Here is a 22,968-nt window from a genome sequence, read left to right as displayed (position 1 = left end):
TCCTACATGCCCTGAATGTCCCTTACCCTCTCCTACATGCCCTGAATGTCCCTTACCCTCTCCTATGTACCCTGAGTGCCCCTTACCCTCTCCTACGTGCCCTGCATGCCCCTTACCCTCTCCTACGTGCCCTGCGCGTCCCTTACCCTCTCCTACGTGCCCTGCATGCCCCTTACCCTCTCCTATGTGCCCTGCGCATCCCTTACCCTCTCCTACGTGCCCTGCGCGTCCCTTACGCTCTCCTACATACCCTGCCTGTTCCTAAATACAGAAGAGCAACCTGCTCAGTCTGAGTAATTTTACTCAACACGCACGGTCTCAGGGCTGGCCATTTGGTATTGGAGAACCAACCGGTGTGCTCTTCCCCGGGGAAGACTGCTTCTCCCACTCTCCGAGTCCCTTCGTGGCCTGTCATTCTTTGTGTAAGGCTGGGGTCTCCCGGGATTTCCCCCATCCATGTCAGCGTGCCTGCTGTTGTCTTTGTCCAGCTCCTGTTTAAGCTGCCATCTTGGAGAGACTCCATGCACATAGCTTCTGACTTGCTAGGAGACAGGATCTCCCGGGCAACTAGGTTTCTCTTGCTCTTATAATCCTCCTGCCTTCTCTGCCACAATGATCCCCAAAAATTAGGTAAGGGAGGTGACAACTTTCTGAGACAGGACTGCATTCTATAGTTTAGACTGGCCCGGAAATCACTATGAAGTGCGGGCTGGCTCATAGTGATCCTACATCAGCCCTGTGATGCCCCAGCTTCTCGTGGGGAGTTTTGCTAAACCTGCTGTCTCCACCAATAAACTCTGGGTCCTAGTAAGCCTTTCCCTGCAGCTCTTCTGGGTCCTGAGAGGCACTGTAGGTGGGTAACCCCTTCCTCACTGGCCACATAGGCCACCCCCAATCCCTTTACTAGCAGAGAGTACTTGTGGAATGTGTCTATCCATGACAAGCAATTAGAACTCTGAGGGACTCTCTTGCTCCATGACACCTTGGATCCAGGACCCTGACCTCTTCGGAGGGTAGAGGGGTCCTAAGGTGCTCCCCTCAAATGAACCATACCTGAGGTGGGCCTTGTTAGCTGGAAATATGCAGAGAGCACAGTATAGCCACAGTATAGTGGTAAAGGCAGAGAATGCTGGGTCAGGGCTGGCTGGCTGAGTCAGCAAGATGTATGGCCCTGAGGATGGGCCTGAGAGAGCCCTGGGAGGTTAGGACTGCCTTAGGGATGTGGCCAGCAGCCCCACAGACTTGTGAGGCGTCAGACACTCAGGACAGACGCCGTGGGAGCCCCAGGCAGCAGCTGCATCAGCACCCTGCGTAAGTGACAGACACTGTGGCAGCTGTGGCCTGGCCAGGCTCCCACTCACCCTTCAGAGCAACTCTATGCTGCAGCACTGCAGGAAGAGCAAGTGCCAGCCGCAGGGCAGCCACCACAAAACAGCTGCCAGGAGCACACACAGGTCCAGGCTCCCTACAGAAGCCCCGCCCACCGGAGGGGCACACAGACAACCCCAGAGCTGCAGCATGAATCACATACAGCAGCCCGGTCTCATCTGTGGCCTTATCCAGTTGTAACCCTTCATCACGCTGTGCTGGGGTCAAGGACAGTGGGGCTTGTCTGCACAGAGCACACATCTGGGGACAATCAGTGAAGTGTGTGCTGCTGTGGCCAGGGCCTTGCCCCAGCACATCTGGCCAGACCAGGCACCCTTGCCCTGTGTCAGTTGCACCCTGTTTAGGGCATTGTATAGTGCTGCCATCCACCACTCACCCTCTCCTCTAGCAGACACTCCATGGTCTCCCTCTATCTTTAGGGCTCTGGTCTCCCTACTGCAAAGTTGGGTACTCCCTGCCGTCCTTCCACACCCCTGCATCATCCCAAGCACCAGGACTTGCTGCCTGCCCTGCCTCTTCACACCAGCCGAGACATGCAGTTTCTTTAATGAAGAGTAAATGCCATCCATTCGATGGAGTTCCTGGGCAGGACTTTGGGCTGTACCCAGAGCCTCTCGGGGAGAAGCCACAGTCCAGATGGTCCTGGGAATAAGAAGGGACTTTCAGAATGCAGCTGTTACCTGTGCACGGCCTTCTGTTCCTAGCCACATTTTGGCATCCAGCCAACAGCTCAGAGCCTCCTCCAGCAGCATCCCAGTGCTGGGGAGGGAGCCTGCTCCTCGGGCTAGGAGCAGGAAGGAGGACCCTGTTCCTTTCCATCCTGCTGAGTGACTATGGTGGTAAGCTCTCAGACGAACTCACTCACGTTCCCCCTACCCCCTTCACAGCCTGTCTCAGGAAGGCTGAGTGCTCAAAGGCCTGGCCCACTCTTTGGCAGCATCAAAGCACTTAAGGTTTAAATGGCTGGCTCATCTTAGGAAAACATCATGGCTCGGGCACAGCATGTAAGTGAGGGAGCAGGAGGAAGGGAGGCCTCGCTGTGGCCTCCCTCTGTTCCTTCTTACCCCATATAAAAAAAACAAAAAAAACAAAAAAATGCTCTGAATTCAAGGTTTCTCCTCCCCTCCATCCTGCCCAGTGCACCTGTCCCACGAGAGAAAAGAGCCAGACTTGGGAAGCTGAAACAAGAGTTCAAGGTATAGCTAAACCATGCAGCTACTCGTTTAAAGCCAGTCTAGGAAACACAGCAAGACAACTGTCTTAATACAAAGGATAACAGGGGTTGAAGGTAAACTGCAAGGGGGGTAGAGCCCTGGCCTAGCATTCATAAGGCCCTAGGCTTGATCTTGCTATCACAAACAAAACAAAACAAAACAGAGAGCAATTAACCATGTGATACCTAGGAGGCACACTTTCTAGAAGGCACCTGGCAAGTGGTTCATGTGGGCAATCGCCAAGCTTCAAATGAAGGTCCTCAGATATCTGCAGAGGCCCTGAGCACCCCCAGGCTTCCCTTACACCAGGCTTCTGCCTCTGCCTTGCTTCCCAGACCCTAGCTATCCTATCCATTCTGGACTAAAATCTTAGCCAATCCAGAGGCTAGTGCCTAGGGTGTATGAGCCAGCCTCACTTAGCGTCCCAGGGTGCTGGAAAAAGACTCTGCTTGAGGGGGCTTTTTACATAGACATGAGCTTGGGGAAACAGTGTCTGCACTGGGACACCCAGAGATAGAAGAGGTCCCCCAAAGCACAGGGAGATGGTAGGTTAGTGTGAGAGAAAGAACACTTGGGAGAGTGGTGGGGAAGGAAACAGAAAAGATAGACACTGGGGCTCAGGGAGGGGACCTTTATCAGGTGTGCATACATCATGGACAAGTAGAGAGCTGCTGCTCTGTGGAAGGAAAGAAGTGAGTGTCACAGGGTGCATGTGCTGGGTCCAGGTTCCAGCAACAACGGCCCCCAGCTGCAGTCCAGCTACTTGGAGCAGCCCAGTGGGACAGGACTATGTTACGCTAGGTCCTGGCATTGCTAGACAATGCTGATATCTGGCTTGCTGGAGAGGGTTCTAAAAGCAGTGAGCAGAGGACAGAAAAGGGCAGACAGTGTTCTCAAGAGGTCTTCCAGAGGGACGACATACCAAGGAGCAGGCTAAACTGGAGAGGCCACCTGTAAGTCGTTCAGGGCTCCCGACACTGCCACCAAACAGTTGAAGCCACAGTGATACAGCTCAGGAAGGGCAGTGTGGGTGTTTCTTCTCTAAGCCACTTCCACAGGCCACAGGAAGGCACAGAGGCCACAGGGTGAGTGTCATGGGGTCACTTTGCCTCCAGTGTGGGCCTATACAGCCCTCACTTCAGTGTGTATGAAGAGCAGGCTCCTGGGGAAGGCACTCTTTCCAGCAAAAGACTGTCTCCCTGTGAATTCCAATGTACACATGCCAATGCACATGTGTGCACACACATTGGCATGTGCACACACATTGGCATATGCACACACATTGGCATGTGTATACATGCATACCTTTCCATATGTACCTAAACAAGGGTGCGACAACATATTCATGCACACATTTCAGAGGCTCCTGGAGGTGGCTCCAGCTCTATGCCATGTCCCTCTAACCTCTCCCCAGGGCGTATGCATGTGACGCTAGCATGGCCCCTCTGGGAGGTGTCCCATCAGCTTCTCCCAGCTTCCATCAACCCTGGGCACATTTGAGCTTGTGGGAGGGGAAAAGAGGAGGAGGGTTAAGATGCAGGGGAATGAGAAACAAGTGTCTTAAGATGTCACCAACCTAGATCAGATGCTGGAGCTGGAGAACAGATGCCTTAAGCCCAAGACAAAGACCTCAGCCCTCCTACTTCCACAGAGAGGGATCTAGACTTCCAGAAAATTCCAATGGCAAGTTTTCTAGGAAGGGCAGACTTTGGACATTGGAAATGGAGGGCCAGTCTCCGGGAAGGACAGTGAGAAAGACCTGTGGTGCAGTGTTAGAGTATCCTGACGCCACCTGAGGCAAGCTGTTGCCCCTTCCACGTGGCTGCTGATAGAACGCATGACGTTAAGCTAGACACCACTGCCCACTTTTCTGAAACAAAGACCCTTAAACACCAGTCAGCTGGCCAATGCACACACAGGGCCAGGGCCAAATGCCCCATTACACTTGGTCTCTTTGATAGGAAGGGTATTTACACTAATGGAAGATTTGTAAAAGAGGAGACAACTGTGGCTTACTGGTACCCTCCTTACTATACAGGCCCTGTCAAAGTGTGCCCACCCCAGCTTCCCAGAGAAAGGAGCTGGGAAGTTCCAGTTAACCTTAAACTTGTAGTAAGGGAGTTCTGTAACCTTGCTCCCTTCCCGTTCTGACCCCAATGACCCAAGAATCCACGATCCTTTCACAGGATAAGTCCTTTGCCTTGGAATCCATGTATGATAGAGTCCGAAAAATGCAATCTCCACAAGCCCTCTCTCTGTCTTCCCAGAACACAAAGTCTATCCATACTATAGAAGGGAGAGACGGGGTGGGTAAAGCATTTACCAAGTGTGAGGAACTGAGCTGGAGTCCCTAGTTGCTATAAAAAGTTGGGCACAGTAGGGCCGCATCTAATACTCCCAGTACTCTCATGGAGGGATGGGAGGCAGAGATAGGATCCCCAGATGCCTGCAGACTAGCGAGTGTGATGTGCTGTGGAGCAGGAGCGGAGATCTAAGACAACCAGTCCCAAACAAACTGGGAAGAGAGAACTAATGCCCAAGGCTGTCTTCTGACCTCTACCCGCGTGACTTCAGTTCAGCAACACCCGATAGGCTTGGTACTTAGTCCGATCAGATCTTGGATGGCAAAGTCAGTCTGGTTAGGAGAGACAGAAACCACTAGGTTGGTCTTGTGACACCATGAGGGAACACATCCCATTTCTTCTCAGGATGCTCTTTCCCCACCGATCCCATTCTCTGAGTCACTAGGAGACTCTTATTTATTTCTCACAATACAAATCAAGACATCACAGAGCATGACCTAGCTTCTAGGCCATTTCCCTGTGGCCCTCGTCTCTGTACATGGCAAACCCTTAAAGTATCGGCCGATGACAAGGTTCACGTGGGGTGGGATGCAAACTCCAGTCCAGTCTTTTCTAGAACTTGGTCTTGAACCTTCACCTTCTTGTATTTGCCATCCGGTTGGGGAGGCTTGCCTGAGCCCAGCCCAGTGCTCCAGTGAGCCCACATGCCGGGCTCTCTGGGGAGCACTGGGACCCGCACTGGGCTTGACTAGTGGCTTTCTGAGTCACTCTGTCTTCAGTCTAACCCGCTGGAGCGCTGGGTCATTGACACACCTGCTCACTGGACCGTGTGCATTCCCCTTGCTCTCACTCATTGACTCACGGATACTTTATCCTGCCTCGGGTAGGAATTACATAGCAAGGGCTGGATGGCCAGGAATGCACACACCCTGACCTGCAACAGGCAGGAATGGAACTCAACTTTCTCTCTGACGACCTGGCTTCCCCCAGAGCAAAGCCAGAGGCAGGACTCCTGCACAGGCAGCTCTGCTGCACTTAGGAAATCCCAGGGAAGAAATGGGCCAGGAAACCAGAGAGGGGAAACCAGTCTCAAAGGTCGGGTATCCAGCCAGCCATCTCCATGGACAGCAGAGGCTCTGTCTTCAGGGAACTTCCGGTGCCTGCACCAAATATGGACCTCCTCTTGGAAGCTACTGCCTGGGAGTGCGGGTGTCCTCCCTCTACCCTACCCCCACTGGAGACAACGAGGCTCCAAAGAGCTTCCAGCCCACCTGGGCATAGGAGTGTCTGTAACTGCCTAAGAGACAGACGCTTGCAGTCCTGGGGAGGAAAGTTCTGGAGTACATACAGCCTCTGAACTGCTTAGCCCAAGTCTGCGGAGCTCTTCCAGCTGTACTCTCTGGGGACTGAGGGTAGATGACAGGGGTACCCCTGGAAACACCCTGGGAGATGCTGCAATACCACGGGGAGCCAAGTGAACTCTCAGACTTGTCCACAGGCCAGATACGGACAGGGCAGCGACCTGACCCATGGCTGGGCAGCGAGGTGGACCACATTCCTTCCCTGTGCTGTCCCTGGCTGGAGGCCCGCTCCCACCTTTCTTGTGTTTGCCATGCCAACAACCTGCTGGTAGATTTTTAGCAGATATCTAAACAGTGCGAGTTGGAGAAAACTGATGGACAAAAACATGGCTTTCCAAGGTGACGGGCGTGTGGGGGGAGGGTGGCGGGGTGGGTGGGATGGGGAGGGGTGAAGCCAGTGTGCATACTATACTGCCTTTTCAGTTCTGCTGCTCTGAGAGCTGCCTGATTTTCTTAGTACAAAAAACTGCCTACTTGTAAAGTGAGAGGCCTGAGGGAACTGGAGACACTGGTTGGCGGGGGAAGGGGAGGGACCTCTCCTATTGTCTGAGATGACATATACACCCCATTTTCACAAGTCTACCCCAGATGAAGCCTCCAGACACCACTGGCATGGCATGAGGTTGCTGAGGGCTGCCCGCCCCCACACAGTGAGAAGGCCACGCCTCTCATGGCCACTCATGACTCAGGTAACGAGGGCAGACCTCTGTGAGGACATGAGAGAGCAGGTCATATCCTCAACACTGGGAATGCCTCTTGGAGGATGTCTCAGGATACTTCTTTTGGTGTGTGCGTGGGGTGGGGGGGGCACTTAGCCAGCTGTGTTGCAGGAGCCAGTGGCTATGGGAAGAGGGCGGGTCTGTGGAGTATTAGAAGGCCGGTGGCTATGGACAGAGAGGTCTAAGGAGTCTCAGGAAATGTTCTGATTTTTCAAAAAGCACGCTGTTTGAAGGCTGGTATGATGAACAGGCTCACTGATGTCCTAAAGCACACCACATGCAGTTTTATAAGGAGGTGAGGTAACCTCAACGTTTGCTGATTGTTCTTGGTGCCCACATTCCTTAACCCTGGTCACCCCAAAGCATAAATGCTGTCTACCTTTCTTGTTTTCATTGGTGGTGAGGCCACTTCATGTGGCAGGGGCTGGGCATGTACGGCCCAGCATTGCCTGTTCTCGATAAGGCCAGAGTTCACTCCCAGCCACAAACACTCAGAGAGGAGCCGGAGTCTCCAAGTCTGCCCAGCAGTCCCTGGGAAAGATGACGAGCTCTCCCAGCACAAAAGCTCTTGTCTTTTCTCCACAGCCTGAGGCATGGCCCAGGTCAGAATGTTCTGGAAGGACTGGGGAAATCATCAACTGTATGCTAAGGAAGGTTACAGTGACAACATTTCGGGAAAGAGAAGCCACTCTGTAGTCTGCAGCACGGCTTATGCAAGCCACACTGGATGCAGTGTGCCCTCTAGGGCAGGGACTAATGCCAAGGTGGACTGCTTGGCCCTGAGCCATGTGTAACAAACAGGAAGGCTTTTCACCTGCCTGGACCTTGGTCAAGGGTTTCCTGAGACAAGATGATAGGATCAAGAGCCCAAGAGTACAGGCAGCTTTGTTCCTTGCTGGGAGTCTCCTGTGCTAATGACGTCAACAGGATAGACAGGTCCCCTGGAGCTAGCCAGCTGGCAGGCGCCTGGGCCTCAGACACCACTCTTACCCCAAAGCCTGAACCCTAGGCCTGGGCCCACGGGTTTATTTGTTTTCATTGAGATTCTAGTATAACCTGAACAAAGTTTTTTCCTGGCAACCCCCAGACGTGGGATTCTTTCTAGAACACCAGATAAAAAGGGAGGCATTAGGAGGCCAGAAAGCCAGAAACTGAGAGAGCAGCAGGATATGGCGCTCTACCTGAGGCCAGCCTTCTTCTCGGGCCCTGGTCAGTGAGTCATAGGTAATGTAAATGGCTGGAATCTTGTGAGGTAGGGCCTTTAGGTTGGTCCTCCAGGACAATGATAACCTGTCACCACTTCTGCAGAACTGACCAAGTGTCTGAGCATGTACACTTGGTCTATGGCCAAAACATAGTCACACTGGTAATACAGGCCTGGTCTCAGAATACACAGGGCTGGAAACCCGTCTCCTGGCCCCACAGACTCTTGTAGCCACGATGCCCCACAGGCCCATCAAGGGGAATACGTGAGGGAGAAGAGAGAACTGGATAGTGAGTGTACCAGAACCCACAGCCTTGGCTGCTCAGAAACACGAGGCCTCCACCTGTGCTGCCTGCCCCTTGGAGAATCTTGTCACATGGCTGTGATTCACCTTGGAAAGAAGAGGCACCGGGCCCAGGCTGGCTTAAGCCTTCCCACCCTCACTGCCTAGTGAGGCTTCATTCATCAGTACCCTGGCTCGCTGGGTACCAAGGAGCAAGAGGCCTTTATCCTGGGGAAGTGTTGGTGGACATCAGCTTACTGCTAGTCTTAACATCATAGTCTCTGACCATACCATGTACAAGGGTAGGAAAGGGCATCATGGCGGGGGGGGGTGTGTGTAGACAGACAGGCACAGACACAGACAGACAGACAGAGAGAGAGAGAGACAGACAGACAGACACAGAGAGAGACAGACACACAGACAGAGAGACAGACAGACAGAGAGACAGACACAGAGAGAGAGAGAGAGAGAGACAGACAGACAGACAGACAGACAGAGGTTGTGATTATGCCCACTTAATGCTCAAAACCATAATCTTCTTTTATATTTAAGTGTAAATCCGAGGTCTCCCCTGCCCCACCTTCCAATGGCCAGCCCTCGTACAACATCTACCACAAGGTCTGCTGGGCTGCAGTTCGCCCTACCTCTGCAGGCCCTGCTGGAGTACTCTCTGGCCTTCTGCCTCCTCTTGCTGCCTGGAAGCTTCTTCGTGGACAGTCAAAGAAGTATTCTGCATAAAGCTGGAGCTATAAAAATGCCTTCAATGAAAAGCCACGTTGATTATGTGGGCAGGGGTCCCTTTTCTAACTGTCAGTCACTGTGCCAGGAGCGTTAGGCCCACTCACCTTTGAGAAGAGCAAGAGGCAAGTCAGGGAGCCCCTCTGGGCACAGTCTACAATCTTTGTAACAAGGGCTACTCATGAAGCTAAAGTGTTTAAAAAACAGAAGGCAAAATATACAACACCACTTTCTGAGCTCTGAGAATCACATTTGTGATGATGTGCTAAATGACAACTACGAAGCTGAATAAACCATGTTTGGAAAACTGGATCTCCACACACCCAGACTTCTGCTGTAAACCATATGTAAAAATGTACAAGCTGGGCCTGGTGGCAGCTTCCTCAGTTACTCAAGATGTTGAGACAGGAGGACTGCTTAAGTCCAGGAGCTCCAAGTTACACTGGGCAACAAAGGGAGAGCCCCATCTCAAAACAAAAACGAAAACAAGACCTCAAAGTGGATGAAAGCTCTAAAGCAAAGAGATAAAACCATCAAAGTGGCATGAAAACATGGGAGGGTCGCCCTCACGACTACAGACATGGTGATCTCTTAAGATGCTGAAAGTAAGACACGGGAAGGAACAGAAGCCGGCTGTGACGGAAAGGAACAGCTCCTCCAGGTCAGAGGACACCACAGTGAAGACACCCCATGAAACGACGGCAAGCCCTGGCAAGCCCTGAGCCTGACCAGGGATCCTGAACACGTGGAAGCTCCCGAGCTCTGCCATGAAACACACACAATAGCTCAACTCAAAAACATCTCAGGGGCCTCAACAGACCTCCCTCCACGGCAGCCACAGCAAAGCCCGCTACGGGCAGCACGCAGCACCAGGTAAGAAAAGAAGACCACGGTGAGACCTGAGTCATGGCTACTACCATCCATGGTCTATCAGTAAGATGGAAAAGAAAAGGCAAAGTGTTGACATGAAGTGCGTAAGACTCCCTGCATTGCTGTTGGTGAGAACAGAGACTGTGTGCAGCTTCCGTGAAAAACAGTTTGGCTCCATGAATAAAACTTTGCCATGAAAGTGTGATGACCAGGGCTGGCCAGATGGCTCAGTGGGTAAGAGCACTGACTGCTCTTCCGAAGGTCCTGAGTTCAGATCCCAGCAACCACATAGTGGCTTACAACCACCCGTAATGAGATCGGACGCCCTCTTCTGGTGTGTCTGAAAACAGCTGCAGTAAACTACGATGGGCCAGCAGAGGTCCTGAGTTCAACAGCAGCCACACACATGATGGCTCACAGCCATCTGTACAGCTACAGTGTACTCATACACATAAAATAAACAAACTAAATCTTTAAAAAAAAAAAAAAAAGAAAGTGTGAGGACCAGAACCTGGGTCCTTAGGACCCGTGAAAAAGTCAGGTGGGTGTGACAGTTACCTGTAATCCTTATTACCCAGCAGCAGGTAAAGACAGTGTATGAGGGCAAGCTGGCTGGCTAGATTGGCTGGAATCATCAACCTCCAGACCTAGCAAAAGGTCCCTCCTCAGTATATAGACTTCAGAAACTAGGGAAGACATTGACGTCAATTTTAGGCCTCCAAACTCACACTTACACATAGGTACCTGAACCCACATACACATGTGTGTGCAACCACATACACTTACTTATACAAGCAAAGAGTTAAAATATAGTGTTGCCACATGATCTAGCCATTTCACTACTAAGAATATGCCCAAAGAATCAAAAAGCAGGGACTCAAGCAGACCTTTGCACACTTATGTTCTTGGCAGGCTTATTCACTAGTAGCTAAAAGGTAGAATGAACCCAAATGTTTGATAACAAATGGAGAAATACACTGTAGTCATGTGAACATGGCTGTATAGCCATTAAAACAACGAAGCCCTGACATATACTCAACACACACAAACCCCGATGTTATACAGAAAAAGCAAGCCAGATCAACTGGGACAAACATTTCCACTAAGTCCACAGACACAAAAACAGTACATGCACACCAAAACCTAGGAGACACAGGCTTCGGGAAGCGGATGTTACTTACTGGGCTTTCCTATCTGAGATGAACATAAGGTCCTAGAAACAGTGAGTGGTGATGGATATGCTGCTGAACTCTAACTTAAAATGGTTAAGATTTTAGGTTAAACTTATGTTGTGACTTTTTTTTTTTTAAGCACAAGGACAGTTTTCATTGTATATCACATGCTAACTTCTTACCGTAAATCTGCACACAAATCTAAACGTGAGCATGTTTGGAGCAGAGGCAGCTACGTTTCAACGGCGCGGCAGTCCCAGCATTTGTGGAGCTGGCCATAGGAATTGCTTCCTGGCTTTCCCACCCCAGCCTGTACTGGGAAAGTATCCAAGGACCTTTCAGTGGGTCCCACAGTCTTCAGAGCTCACACACTGTTCCAGGAAGAATGCTGAGTCTGACACCTCATCCTATGCTGTCTCAGGACCTTTCTTCAGGGTCATCAACTGGCCAAAGAAATCCTACTGGGACACTCTAAGCAGCTCTGCCATGGGAAGATATAAAGCAAATGTTGACGTCATGGCTTCTTGGGCAATCAGTAAGTCTACAAAGATACTTGCCAGCCCTCTGTTTAGTGTAATGTCACAGCAGCACAGAACAGCAGGTCTGGAAGGACAAGTGTGGCAGGCAGCCTACGACCTTCTTCGCATTCCTCCATGGCCGTGCGACTTTCTTGTGACTCTATGCTTTAACTGCCGGTATATGGGCTGCACAGCTCTGGACCCAGAGCTGTTGCACAACACAGGCCTCTCCCAGTCATACCCCATGAAGAGAGGAGGTATGGCTCCAAATCCATTCCTGGACTCATATGGCTCTGAGCATTATCCAGGATCAGCTCTCAGACTTGAGAGAGCAGGTTCCAAGGCTAGTGCTACTACCAGAGCCGAAGAGGCTCAGTGGGGAGGAGTGGGTACAGGCTGGCTATTCTGCCAGGTTTCCAACCTTCTCCTAGAAGCTGATGGTGCCAAAGAAAAAGCTCCTTAGCTCTACAGATACAAGAAAAGTACTTTTTTTTGTTTGTTTGTTTTGATTTTTCGAGACAGGGTTTCTCTGTGTAGCCCTGGCTATCCTGGAACTTACTCTGTAGACTAGGCTGGCCTCAAACTCAGAAATCCGCCTGCCTCTGCCTCCCAAGTGCTAGGATTAAAGGTGTGCGCCACCACCGCCCGGCTTAAGAAAAGTACTTTTAGGAAGTTAAATTGAAAGTACACGTATGTGTTGCTTTACTGGTTTAACCTCTGGTTTTTAAATTCACAAGGGTTCAGTCCCTGCATTGTCTATTTTTATTTTTTAGCTGAGTATGTTTTCTTTCAGTTACTAGCAAAGGAAACCCGTGCATAGCAACTTTAGGAGAATCTGCCTAGAAAGGCTTGCCTAGAAGGTACTCAGGACAGAAGGAAGGATGGAGTCCTCACCCTCACCTCCTGCTATTCTTAGGATGGGCAGCAGCAGCCACTCCTGCCACCTCTGCCGCTGCTGCTGTTCTTCATTTCTTCATCTCCTTCTTCCTCCTTCCCCTTTTCCTTCTTGGTTTTCTGAGACAGTGTTTCTCTGTGCAGCCCTTGCTGTCCTGGATCTGCTCACAAAGATCTTCTTTGCCTCTGCCTCCCGTATGCTGGGATAAAGGTGTGCACCACCGCAGCCTGGCTGGCGGTTTCTTCTTTCTACACTAGGCTAGGGCTTCTTGGTAGAGAGAGCTCAGCTATCCTGAGAGAAGCACAAGTGGATCACAACAGCTCTCCTTGCTAGCATATTAAGCAAGCATAAGGAAGGGGTGCCATGACAAAATGTGCATTCAACAGTCACCCTTCATCTGGACCCACAGAGCCACCAAACACAGACAGGCCCACATCTGCTCTCCTCCATGAATCTTTTTTTTTTTTTTTTTTGGTTTTTCGAAACAGGGTTTCTCTGTAGCCCTGGCTGTCCTGGAACTCACTCTGTAGCCCAGGCTGGCCTCAAACTCAGAAATCCGCCTGCCTCTGCCTCCCAAGTGCTGGGATTAAAGGCGTGTACCACCACCGCCCGGCCCCTCCATGAATCTTAAGAGCTTTACCTCTTCCTCCACAGACCCAAGCAGCCTCATAACGTGTACTGAGGCCACCTCTGCAAGAGGACACTTCCTCCCTTGAAGGATGTCTAAGCTCAGTGTCCTGCCAGAGAAACGATGGTGTGTGCTGACTTCAATGGAAAGCCCCCTGACCATCTCACTATCTGTGACAGGGGCAGCATGTTGTCTTTTGTCCTCTGTCAGTATCTTAGGATACAAGCTAGGCAGTGTGATGGCTGCATGGACAGCAGTCTACACACGCACAGGCACAGGCATATGCACATGAGCACCGAGGCAGATGGATGACCACTTCATGGAATTTAATCTCATATTGCTCATCTTGAAGCTATTTTTCCATGCTTGCTTTAATTCATAGTTAAGGGGCCAGAACAAAATAAGGAAAGTGCATTTTCCTAAACAAGTAACATAGTTAATGTACAAAGGACACCAACTTCCTAGCCCCAAGATTATATTCAGAATGTGATATTGACTACACTTTATTAAAATAAAAGCAGCACCAAGACAGAGATCAACTGTCCGGTGCATGTGAAATAATAGGTTATGAAAGGTTAGGGAGGTGAGCCTGTGCAGTGGGGTTACACTTACCAGGGAAAGAGGACAGGCTGTCACAGACATGCTTCTGGGAAACACTGAGCACATGGTGGATGGTGATCTCAACTCTCACGGTGTAGGCAGCCTCCAGGGCAGCAAGAAGCTACTCTGTGAGAGTTTCCAGGTGTTCAGAGGTGACCTTGTTCTGGTCACTGCTCTGGCAAGATTAACCAGCTGCCTGACAAGAGTGCACTCTCAGGAGGGAGAGGCAGGAGGCTTACTCATCATGCCCATCTCTAGTCCATCAAAGCCTGCAGTCTCTAACACATGACATACAGTGACATCTAGTTTTGAAGACAGAAGTAGAGGCCTGGGAGGGAGCGGGCCACTGGCATTTCCACCAGGCACACCTAAACACTACAGTCCAGGGCACGGAGGTCTTCCAGGAGTTCGTGGGCAGCAGACTGCAGGCGAGAGTTGCGGCTCTTGGACATGGCCAGGATGCGCTGCAGGGGTAAGGAGCTCTGGAGCTCAGAGGCCACCTTGGAGAAGACGTCTGGTTCTAGCACCACAGACTGGATGAGCCGCAGGGCATGAAGGCACACTTCTGCATCTGGATCTGGGAAGAGGGGATGCTGCTGGTTAAAATCAAAGCCTCTTTCTTCAGGAAGCCAACCCTGGAGGGCTCTTTCTGAAGGACAGTTCTGACAGTTGAAAAAGCTAGAGGCTAATCCAGAACCAGAAGCCTAGTTTGTTGTGTTTGTGACTGAACACAATCAACACCACCTTTAGTAAACACCCATCTTCAAATGCCATGATTATACAATTTAAAGCAGTTCAAAGCACTTGTTTTTTCAGAGGACCAGGGTTCAATTCCCAGGACCCACATGGTGGTTCACACCCATCCATAACTCCAGTTCCAAGGGATCTAACACCTTTCTCTGACCTCCATGGGCACCAGGCACATATGTGGTGCACATACACATACACAGGCAAAACACTTTTACACATAAAATAAAATAAATCTTAAAACAAAACTCAAGGGCTTCTAAGGGGTTTGACGGTCCCTTATAACTCTTGTGAAAGACTTGGTTGTTAGCCTGGGGTACTCTCAGGAGGTGGTAAAACCTTTACAGAATTGTACTTAATGGGAAGGTTAGGTCACTAGGGATGTCCTCTTCAAGGGGAATTGTACTTAATGGGAAGGTTAGGTCACTAGGGATGTCCTCTTCAAGGGGATATTGGGACCCCAGTCCCTTTATTTCTCTCGTTGCTTCTCAGCTGCTATGTGGTAAACAGATATGTCCAAAGCCACAAGGCCAAATGACCAAAGACTGATACATCTCAGACCAGGAGCCAAAGTAAGCCTCTCTTCTTTTTGAGACATAATCACAGTGTGCAGAACTCACTGACATGGGCTCCCATGTGTTACTGGACTGTCTACTTCTCTGGTCGCTTAAGAAGGGAGTACCGCCGGGCGGTGGTGGTGCAAACCTTTAATCCCAGCACTTGGATTCTGAGTTCGAGGCCAGCCTGGTCTACAGAGTGAGTTCCAGGACAGCCAGGGCTACACAGAGAAACCCTGTCTCAAAAAACCAAAAAAAAAAAAAAAAAGGGGAGTACCTCTCATGTTCATGCCAACTGGGACGAATTCCTCAGCAACAACATAGCTAGTGCCTACCTGGATAATGTCACAGTGTCTGTGTTACTGTTCTATTGCTGGGAGGAGACGTCATGAGCGAGGCTACTTATAGAAGAAAGCGTTTAACGTGGAACTTGTTTACAGTTTCAGAAGGTTAGTCTATGATCATCATGGCGGGAAGCATGGCAGGCAGGCAGGTGAGCAATGTGCTGGAGCAGTAACAGAGCACATATCTTATTCACAAGATGGAGGCAGAGAGCAAGGAACTGGGTCTAGTGTGGGCTTTTAGAAGCTTCGAAGGAAAAAAATAGACCTCCTCCAACAAGTCCCAGTCTACCATCTAGGAATCAAATGCATGAGTCTATGGGGGCCGTTCTCATTCAAACCATCACATACAAGCTACAAGATCTACAATGTATTTCATTACTTTCTATATGAATGTTCCTCAGGAGTTACAGAGCCTTAGAACCCTGCTTATATTATAATAACCACTGAAAAGTAGACCAAAACAATAGCTTAAGTCAAAGCTATAATCTTTAGCCAGGATAAGCTCTAACCATCCTCTCTGGTGGATACACTAGGGGCTGGGGACTGTAATGGGAGCCATGCATACAACCAGCACTCTTTCTTAGCACTCACTCAAAAGGGCCTTTCAAAAAGTCAGTGGGACTGAACACTACTCCCTCAGCCCAAACCATAGACTTCTTTTATACAACAAAAGTGGGGAATTGTAGTTAGGGAAGGCTAAAATAAAACCTGTTCTTCATTGAAGGAGGGACACAGAGCTATCCTATACCCAGACTACTGAAATCGTTTTATTCTAGAGGAGAGGTCAGAGGTATGAAGATACAAGGTAGGGTGGCTGCTAAGGAATACTACAGAGAAATCCTGACATCCGGTCACAAGTAGACAGCAGCAAGGAGAAACACTAAAACAGGCATCAAAAATAAAATCATTTCTAATTATCTACACCTTAAAATTTTTTTAATTTTTTAAAACTGAGGGAAAAGGGCTAAAACAAAACATCCAAAAATAATAAAGATATGTGTAGAAATCAATACAGTTGAGAGTAAAAATGCTGGGTGTGGTAGCTGATGTCTGCAACTCTAGAGCTAAGGCAGGAGGACCGCTGTGAGTTCAAGGCAAAACTGGGCCTTGAATTCCAGGATAGCCAAAGTGAGTTTCTTGTATCAAAGACCACCAAACGGACAACAGAAAGATAAATAGGTAAAATTAATTCAGGAGGAAAACCAAAAAACAGCAAAAGTTGGTCCTTTAAAAAAAAAATTCCTAAAACTAGTCAAGACTAGCAGAAGGTGGGGGCAGGGGAGTCAGAAATGAGAACTATCAAGAGTAAGACAGTGGCTTTAACTACAAATCCTATAGAAAGTTAAGAATAATAAGGGATATGAACAATTTTGTGTTCATAATTTTAAAACGTGGATGAATACACCTTCAAAGTTCCCTGCAGTTTTTTCTTTAGGTTGAACAACCTAAATTAGTCCTACATCTACTAAGGAAATTGAATTTGAAGTTAATAGGAAATGTTTAAACAATGAGTAAGAACCCAGACCCAGATGGCTTCATCTACAGGAGACACAGTAATCCTACGTAAGACTTCTAGGGAGGAGATGGAGCTAGACAGATGGCTCAGCCGGCAATCACCCCACGTTGGATGCTTTTCCAGGGGACTCAAGTTCTGTTCCCAGCGCCCACATCAAGTGGCTCTCGACCTCCTGTAACTTCAATTCCAGAGGATCCAACACCCTCTGGCCTTTGTAGACACTGAACTCACACACACAAAGCATATACACATGTGTACACACACCCCCACAATTTTTTTTTAAGATTTCCAGAAAATAGAAAGAAGAACAAATCTCAATTTTTCTAAATGAGGCCAGAACTATCCTGTTACCCAAACCATATACACATTTTATAAGAAGATAACAGAGCCACATCTTTTGTGAAAATCCTCAACAAAATATTAGCAAATCAGACCCAGGAATACAGAGAGACAAGGCTTCAAAATAAATACACATTTGCATTCTGGGAATGCTAAATGGCTTCAACACTTGTAAATTATGCAAATATTTCTTATCATAACACAGACTAAGGATTATTTATCCTTTCAATCAGATGCTGACAAGTCCTTTGGTAAATTTAGTATTTGTTCATATTATAAAAACTCTCAGCAAATGAGAACAGAATGAAGTATGGTTTAGTTCTGAACCATACTGAGGGCATCTGCAAACACGGGCAGCCAATAGCACACATAACAGTGGGCAGGCAGGCCTCTAGGACACAAACCTCCATCCAAATCACAGTTGATATTTTAGCCTCGGCAACACAGGGACATACGGACTGAAAAGGAAGAACTAAAACTATCTCTCCTTCCACACAATGTGATTCCCTGTACAGAACATTTCAAAGAAAATGCAAAAAGCCACAGGAACTGAGTTTTACAAGGTTTCAGGAGTACAGGGTCAGCACATAAAGATTAGTTTTATTCACACACTGACAAAAATGCAAATGAAGATTCTTAAAGAATACCACTAAAGATGACAAAAAATATAAACTCTAAGTAGGTTGTTGTATAGAATGTCTGGAAGCTTCAAAAGGTAAAACCCATGTGACACTGAAGTGCAAAGCAGAGGCAAGGAAACCAAGTGGTGTCCTACACTGAGACTAGCTCTCTGCTCAACAGAAACTGACACAAGGCTCCTAGCTGCTTGGTCTGATTGCTTCAGGGCCTCTGATGAGATAGAAGTTCATAGTTAAAGTACATGGTAGGAAAAGCAGCTCATCTCACACTGGACGGAAAATGAAGGGAAGAAGAGGAAGGGGCCAGAGTTCCATAGTCTTCTTCAACAACAAGCTTCCTGAAGTGACCTAGTTCTTTCAAGTAGGCTCCATCGCCTAAGTTCCCTTCATCTCTGGTAGTCCCATCCACTGGGGACCAAGTCCCAGCACAATTAAGACTTAAGCCATAGTAACATTTATGGACAAGATGTCTCAAGTGCTTACAGTGCCAAACCTCTTCAACTTTATCTACATATGCAATGTAATTCCAACCAAAATCCCAGTAAACATTTTTGTAAAAATCAACAATACAGGACTAGGGAGATAGCCTGACAGTTAAAAATACTGGTTGCTCTTCCAGAGGACCTGAGTTCAATTCCCAGTACCCACATGGTGGCTAACAATATCTATAATTCCAGCTTCAGGGACTCCAATACACTCACTCTGCTAGCTTTTGCAGGCACCAGGCATACATATGGTACACAGACATGCAAACACTCATGCATGTAAAATGAACAAACGATACATACAGTTTTAAAAATCAACAACCCATTCTTGGTCTTACAGGAAAGGTAAAAGCCTGCAAGAGCGGAGACAATTTAAAAAGAAAGTCAAGGCCTTGTGGCTCCACTGACAGAGCCCAGACCCACAGTTCTTAAGACAACATGGAATTACCAAGGGGTTGACCTGGAAATAAATGAAGAGGGTTAAAGAATCCAGAAGCAGGCAATCCAAGGATGCTGCTTCACGTAGATTACAACTAATCTGCCTGACTTTAAAAAGTAAAACAGCAGCGGGTACTAGACCCTGGGCCAGCTGCCCACACCTGCCTTCCTGGATGACTGGAGGGTGAAGGAGAGATGCTGCAGGAAGAAAAGCCTTTCTAAAGGATCCCACACCTTCCTCAAGGACATAAAGATGCCCTACCACCCACTGAGAAAGAATCAGATGCTCCCAAACCAGAAACTGTAGAAATTAAAACATGATCACAGAAATTAAAAACTTCAACTGGAAGCCTGGGAAATGGAGTTGGGGAACTCTCGTAAGCACTGCTACCAGACAGAGGGCAGAGGCTGGGACAGGGACAGCCACCGCAAGGTGAGAGAGCTAGTCAGTCAGCAGAGACGGCCACCACTGTGCAGTGACTTGGAACTCAGGGCAGACTCTCAAGTGAGGGGCATCCATTTGCAAACTGAAAGAGCCATTTACTTTTCAGACAAATTGATTAAAATGCATAAAATATAGGAGTTCAGAGAATCCAATACAGGGGCGATAAAGTAGAACATAGTCCAGCAGCACAGAGGATGAAGAGGTCCCACGAGAGCGGGAGCTTCAAATAACGGAACAGAGAAGTTACACACATTTCTAGAAACAGATCAGGAACAACTACTCCATAGTGAACCCTGTCTGTTCCAGGACAAAACAAACAACCAAAAACACCACCACTAAAACTTCTCTGCAGCCCTGGACGTCAGAACAGAATGAAGAGATGCCTTCACCCTGGAGTCTGTGCCCACAGGTGAGAGGAAATCAGACACAAAGCATGTCCTCAGCTCTTCTCCAAGAATACTAGACGGCACGGCCCAACCTAAACAAGCCAACAGAGCAAGGAGGAGGCGGCAGAGGGGAGGCACGGCCCAACCTAAACAAGCCAACAGAGCAAGGAGGAGGAGGCAGAGGGGAGGTTCCTTAGAGCAAGACGAGACTCTGAGGAGCAGGAAACTCTGGGCACACTCGGGATAGAGAAACCTTTTCAGAGACTGGATAATGGGGAGAACCAAAGATTAGATAATTAACATGTAGGAATCAGGCCAGCTGAGCCAGGCCTGATAGCACACACCTGTAATCCCAGCACTAGCGAGGCAGAGGGAGGCAGGAGGCCAGCCAGCCTGCCTTATTTGTGAGCTACAAGTCCCAGAGAGAAACCCTGCCTCTCAACTTAAGGTTGATCCTTGTCCCTACACACACGGATGTGTGTACATTTAAGAATACGTGCACAAGTACAATAATGATAGTAGTAGTAATAGTAAAGAAAAATATACAAGATGAAAAAATTATTGCCAAAATAAAAACTGGAAGAGAGGAAATCATTTAAGACTTAGGTATGAATAATAGCAGCCATAATAATGAAAAAAGTGAGTGTTAATCTGACTCAAGCTGTGACTGTTCTGGGCTGGTGGGATGATGGAAGACTCTCTTTCTCTGTTACCAGGAGTCAACAAGCAATCCTGAGGAATAAGTTTCTTAGGAAGGTTGTCACAGGGGAACCTGAACAGCCCCAGTACCCAGAAGCAGCGAGCAGCAGTGTCCACAGGGCATCTGACAGGGATCAGCAGGGCTCTGATATGGAAATAATAAATGAATTTGAAGAAAGCTTTTAAATAAAATATGAATTTAATGAGAATCCTATTTCTATGCATATATTCTGTATATTAGATTTCATATTCCAAATCACATGCAAATTAACCTAATTGAGAATATGCAATGATGTGCAATAAAAATTCTTCACAATTACCAAAAATAAATCATCTCTGTCCACATATTAGTAATAGCTTATGATTCTTTTCTGCTGTGCTTAATGATTAAAACTATCCTGAAGGAATCCAGCAGGCCCTGCCTCTCATCTGAGGCAAGGGCACTTGTTTCAACTGCAACAATACTTGTTCCCACCAGGATTTCTAGACAATGGCCAAGCTCTTGGGGCACATACCTGCACAGCCATCTTCCTCTGGGACTCCCGGCCACTTCCAAGGCACCGTGGACATCTAAGAACATGGTCTGTCTCAGCTGTAGCCACAGCCTGTGCCTCCAAACTTCAGAGAACAGTGTGTGTGTGTGTGGTGTGTGTGTATGTGTGGTGTGTGTGTGTTGGTATGGTGTGTGTGGGTGGGTGTGTTGTGTTGGTATGATGTGTGTGGTGTGTGTGTGTGTGGTGTGTGTGTATGTGTGTGGTGTGTGTGTTGGTATGGTGTGTGGTGTGGTGTGTATGTGTTGGTGTGGTGTGTGTGAGTTGGTGTGGTATGTGTATATGTTGGTGTGTGTGTGTGTGTGGTGTTGGTGTGGTATGTGTGGTGTGTGTGTGTGTTGGTGTGGTGTGTGTGTGTTTGTGTGGTGTGTGTGTATGTATGTATGTATGTGTGTGTGGTGTGTGTATGTGTGTCTGTGTGGTGTGTGTGTGTGTGGTGTGTGTATGTGTATGTGTTGGTGTGGTGTGGTATGTGTGGTGTGTGTGTGTTGGTGTGTGTGTGTGTGGTATGTGTATGTGTGTGTTGGTGTGTGTGTGTGGTGTGTGTGTGTGTTGGTGTGGTGTGTGTATGTGTGTGTGTTGGTGTGGTGTGTGTATGTGTGTGTGTGGTGTGTGTATGTGTGTGTGTTGGTGTGGTGTGGTATGTGTGGTGTGTGTGTGTTGGTGTGTGTGTGTATGTGTGTGTGTGTGTGTGTGTGGTGTGTGTAGAAACACCCTCCACAGCCCCAATTCACTTCAGACCTCACCTGACTCTTGCTTTCTTTCAGGCGACTCTAGGATGGCTGCTGTTGCTACCATTCCTGCTCTTACTCACACTGTTCCTTACTTTGCAATCACACTGCCACTCCTCAGTGCATGAGGTGGCATGTCTCCAGGTCCCCACTGAGCTGTACATTGGCAAGCCTGCTCTGACACACTAGCCCTCCCTCCCAGGTCCTGGAGGGTGACTGGGAAGCCCCGTTCCATCGCTCCCACAAGCATCTTCCTCACTGCTCCTCTCACACTTGCCTCTGCCCCAGTGTCTTTCTCCTTGCTTGCCTCCTTAGGTGACCTTACCATGCTCAGCGGTGCTGCTCATCTGTTCCCCTAGCCCTTCTCTCTCTGAAATCAGGATTTCCTATTGAGCAGCCTGCTAGGAAGCTCATCTTGGGTGTCTGATGCCACATCTGCTTGTCGACCTCTCACTAAGTGGGCACAGCCACTGTCACCCGTCAGAAGCCTTGCCTGCTCGTCCTCCCAGCACAGCCTAAGTCTACAATGACTATACCCCAGATGGAGCTCTCTTGCCCAGTGAGCTGCGGAGGCCCCATTCAACACTTCCACTTCTGAATCCTCCAGTGGCAAGAATGATACTTTCTAAATGGAAATCAAAATGCACCCCTCTCTGCTTCGCACTTTTGACAAAAACACAGCCTTGTGTATGGCAGAAGTCTCAGCCCACCAGCTCTACTGCTTCCCCATGGCTCCCTCAGGTTGTGTCCTGTCCTTTCAAGCACTAGGAACACTGGCCTGCCCTTGTTTTCCCGTTAAGCATCTGTCCTTTCACCCAGCACACCTTTCTTCTATTTCAAATGCCCTTCCTCCAAAGTTCAGCTGAGGTGTTTCATCAGTGACACACACAGCGCCTGAAAACTCTCTCTGCATCCTCACAACAGAAGCGATGAACTTGATCTGTCACAGGGCTGGAATCCAACGCTACCGTCACTAGGAAATCTGGAGTCGGTGATGTCTACTTCCCTGGAAAAGAAACAGCTGGGGCCATGGGACAACCTAGGGGTCATGGTCTTAGGACTGGGTTTGCCTCAGGCATCTCACCAGGTTCTCATGGTCATCTAGAATCTGTGACAGGGCGAAAGGAAGACCCCTATCATGTAGCAAGCCCTGTCAGCTCTACATAGCAAAGCTGGTCCTCAGAAAAAGATCCCAGGG

General features: G+C 48.7%; 1 protein-coding gene across 7 annotated transcripts in view; it reads right to left on the bottom strand.

The window, feature by feature from the left end:
• Hsf2bp (heat shock transcription factor 2 binding protein) overlaps positions 1-22,968 on the bottom strand; it is a 98,902-nt gene that overhangs the window by 589 nt on the left and 75,345 nt on the right. For 6 of the 7 annotated variants that reach the window (XM_031346771.1, XM_031346768.1, XM_031346770.1 and 3 more), the window contains one exon: positions 13,603-14,471. The exons of the other annotated variant lie outside the window; for it this stretch is intronic. In XM_031346771.1, the coding sequence (XP_031202631.1) occupies positions 14,263-14,471 (209 nt within the window). In that variant the 3' untranslated portion in view covers positions 13,603-14,262. Of the gene's footprint in view, positions 1-13,602; positions 14,472-22,968 lie in introns of those variants that run through there. 7 annotated transcript variants of the gene reach the window in all.

Source organism: Mastomys coucha, unplaced genomic scaffold (genome assembly GCF_008632895.1).
Source record: "Mastomys coucha isolate ucsf_1 unplaced genomic scaffold, UCSF_Mcou_1 pScaffold3, whole genome shotgun sequence".
Taxonomy (NCBI): domain Eukaryota; kingdom Metazoa; phylum Chordata; class Mammalia; order Rodentia; family Muridae; genus Mastomys; species Mastomys coucha.
Note: the sequence above shows the minus strand (reverse complement) of the source record. Positions and strands in the feature narration are given on the sequence as shown.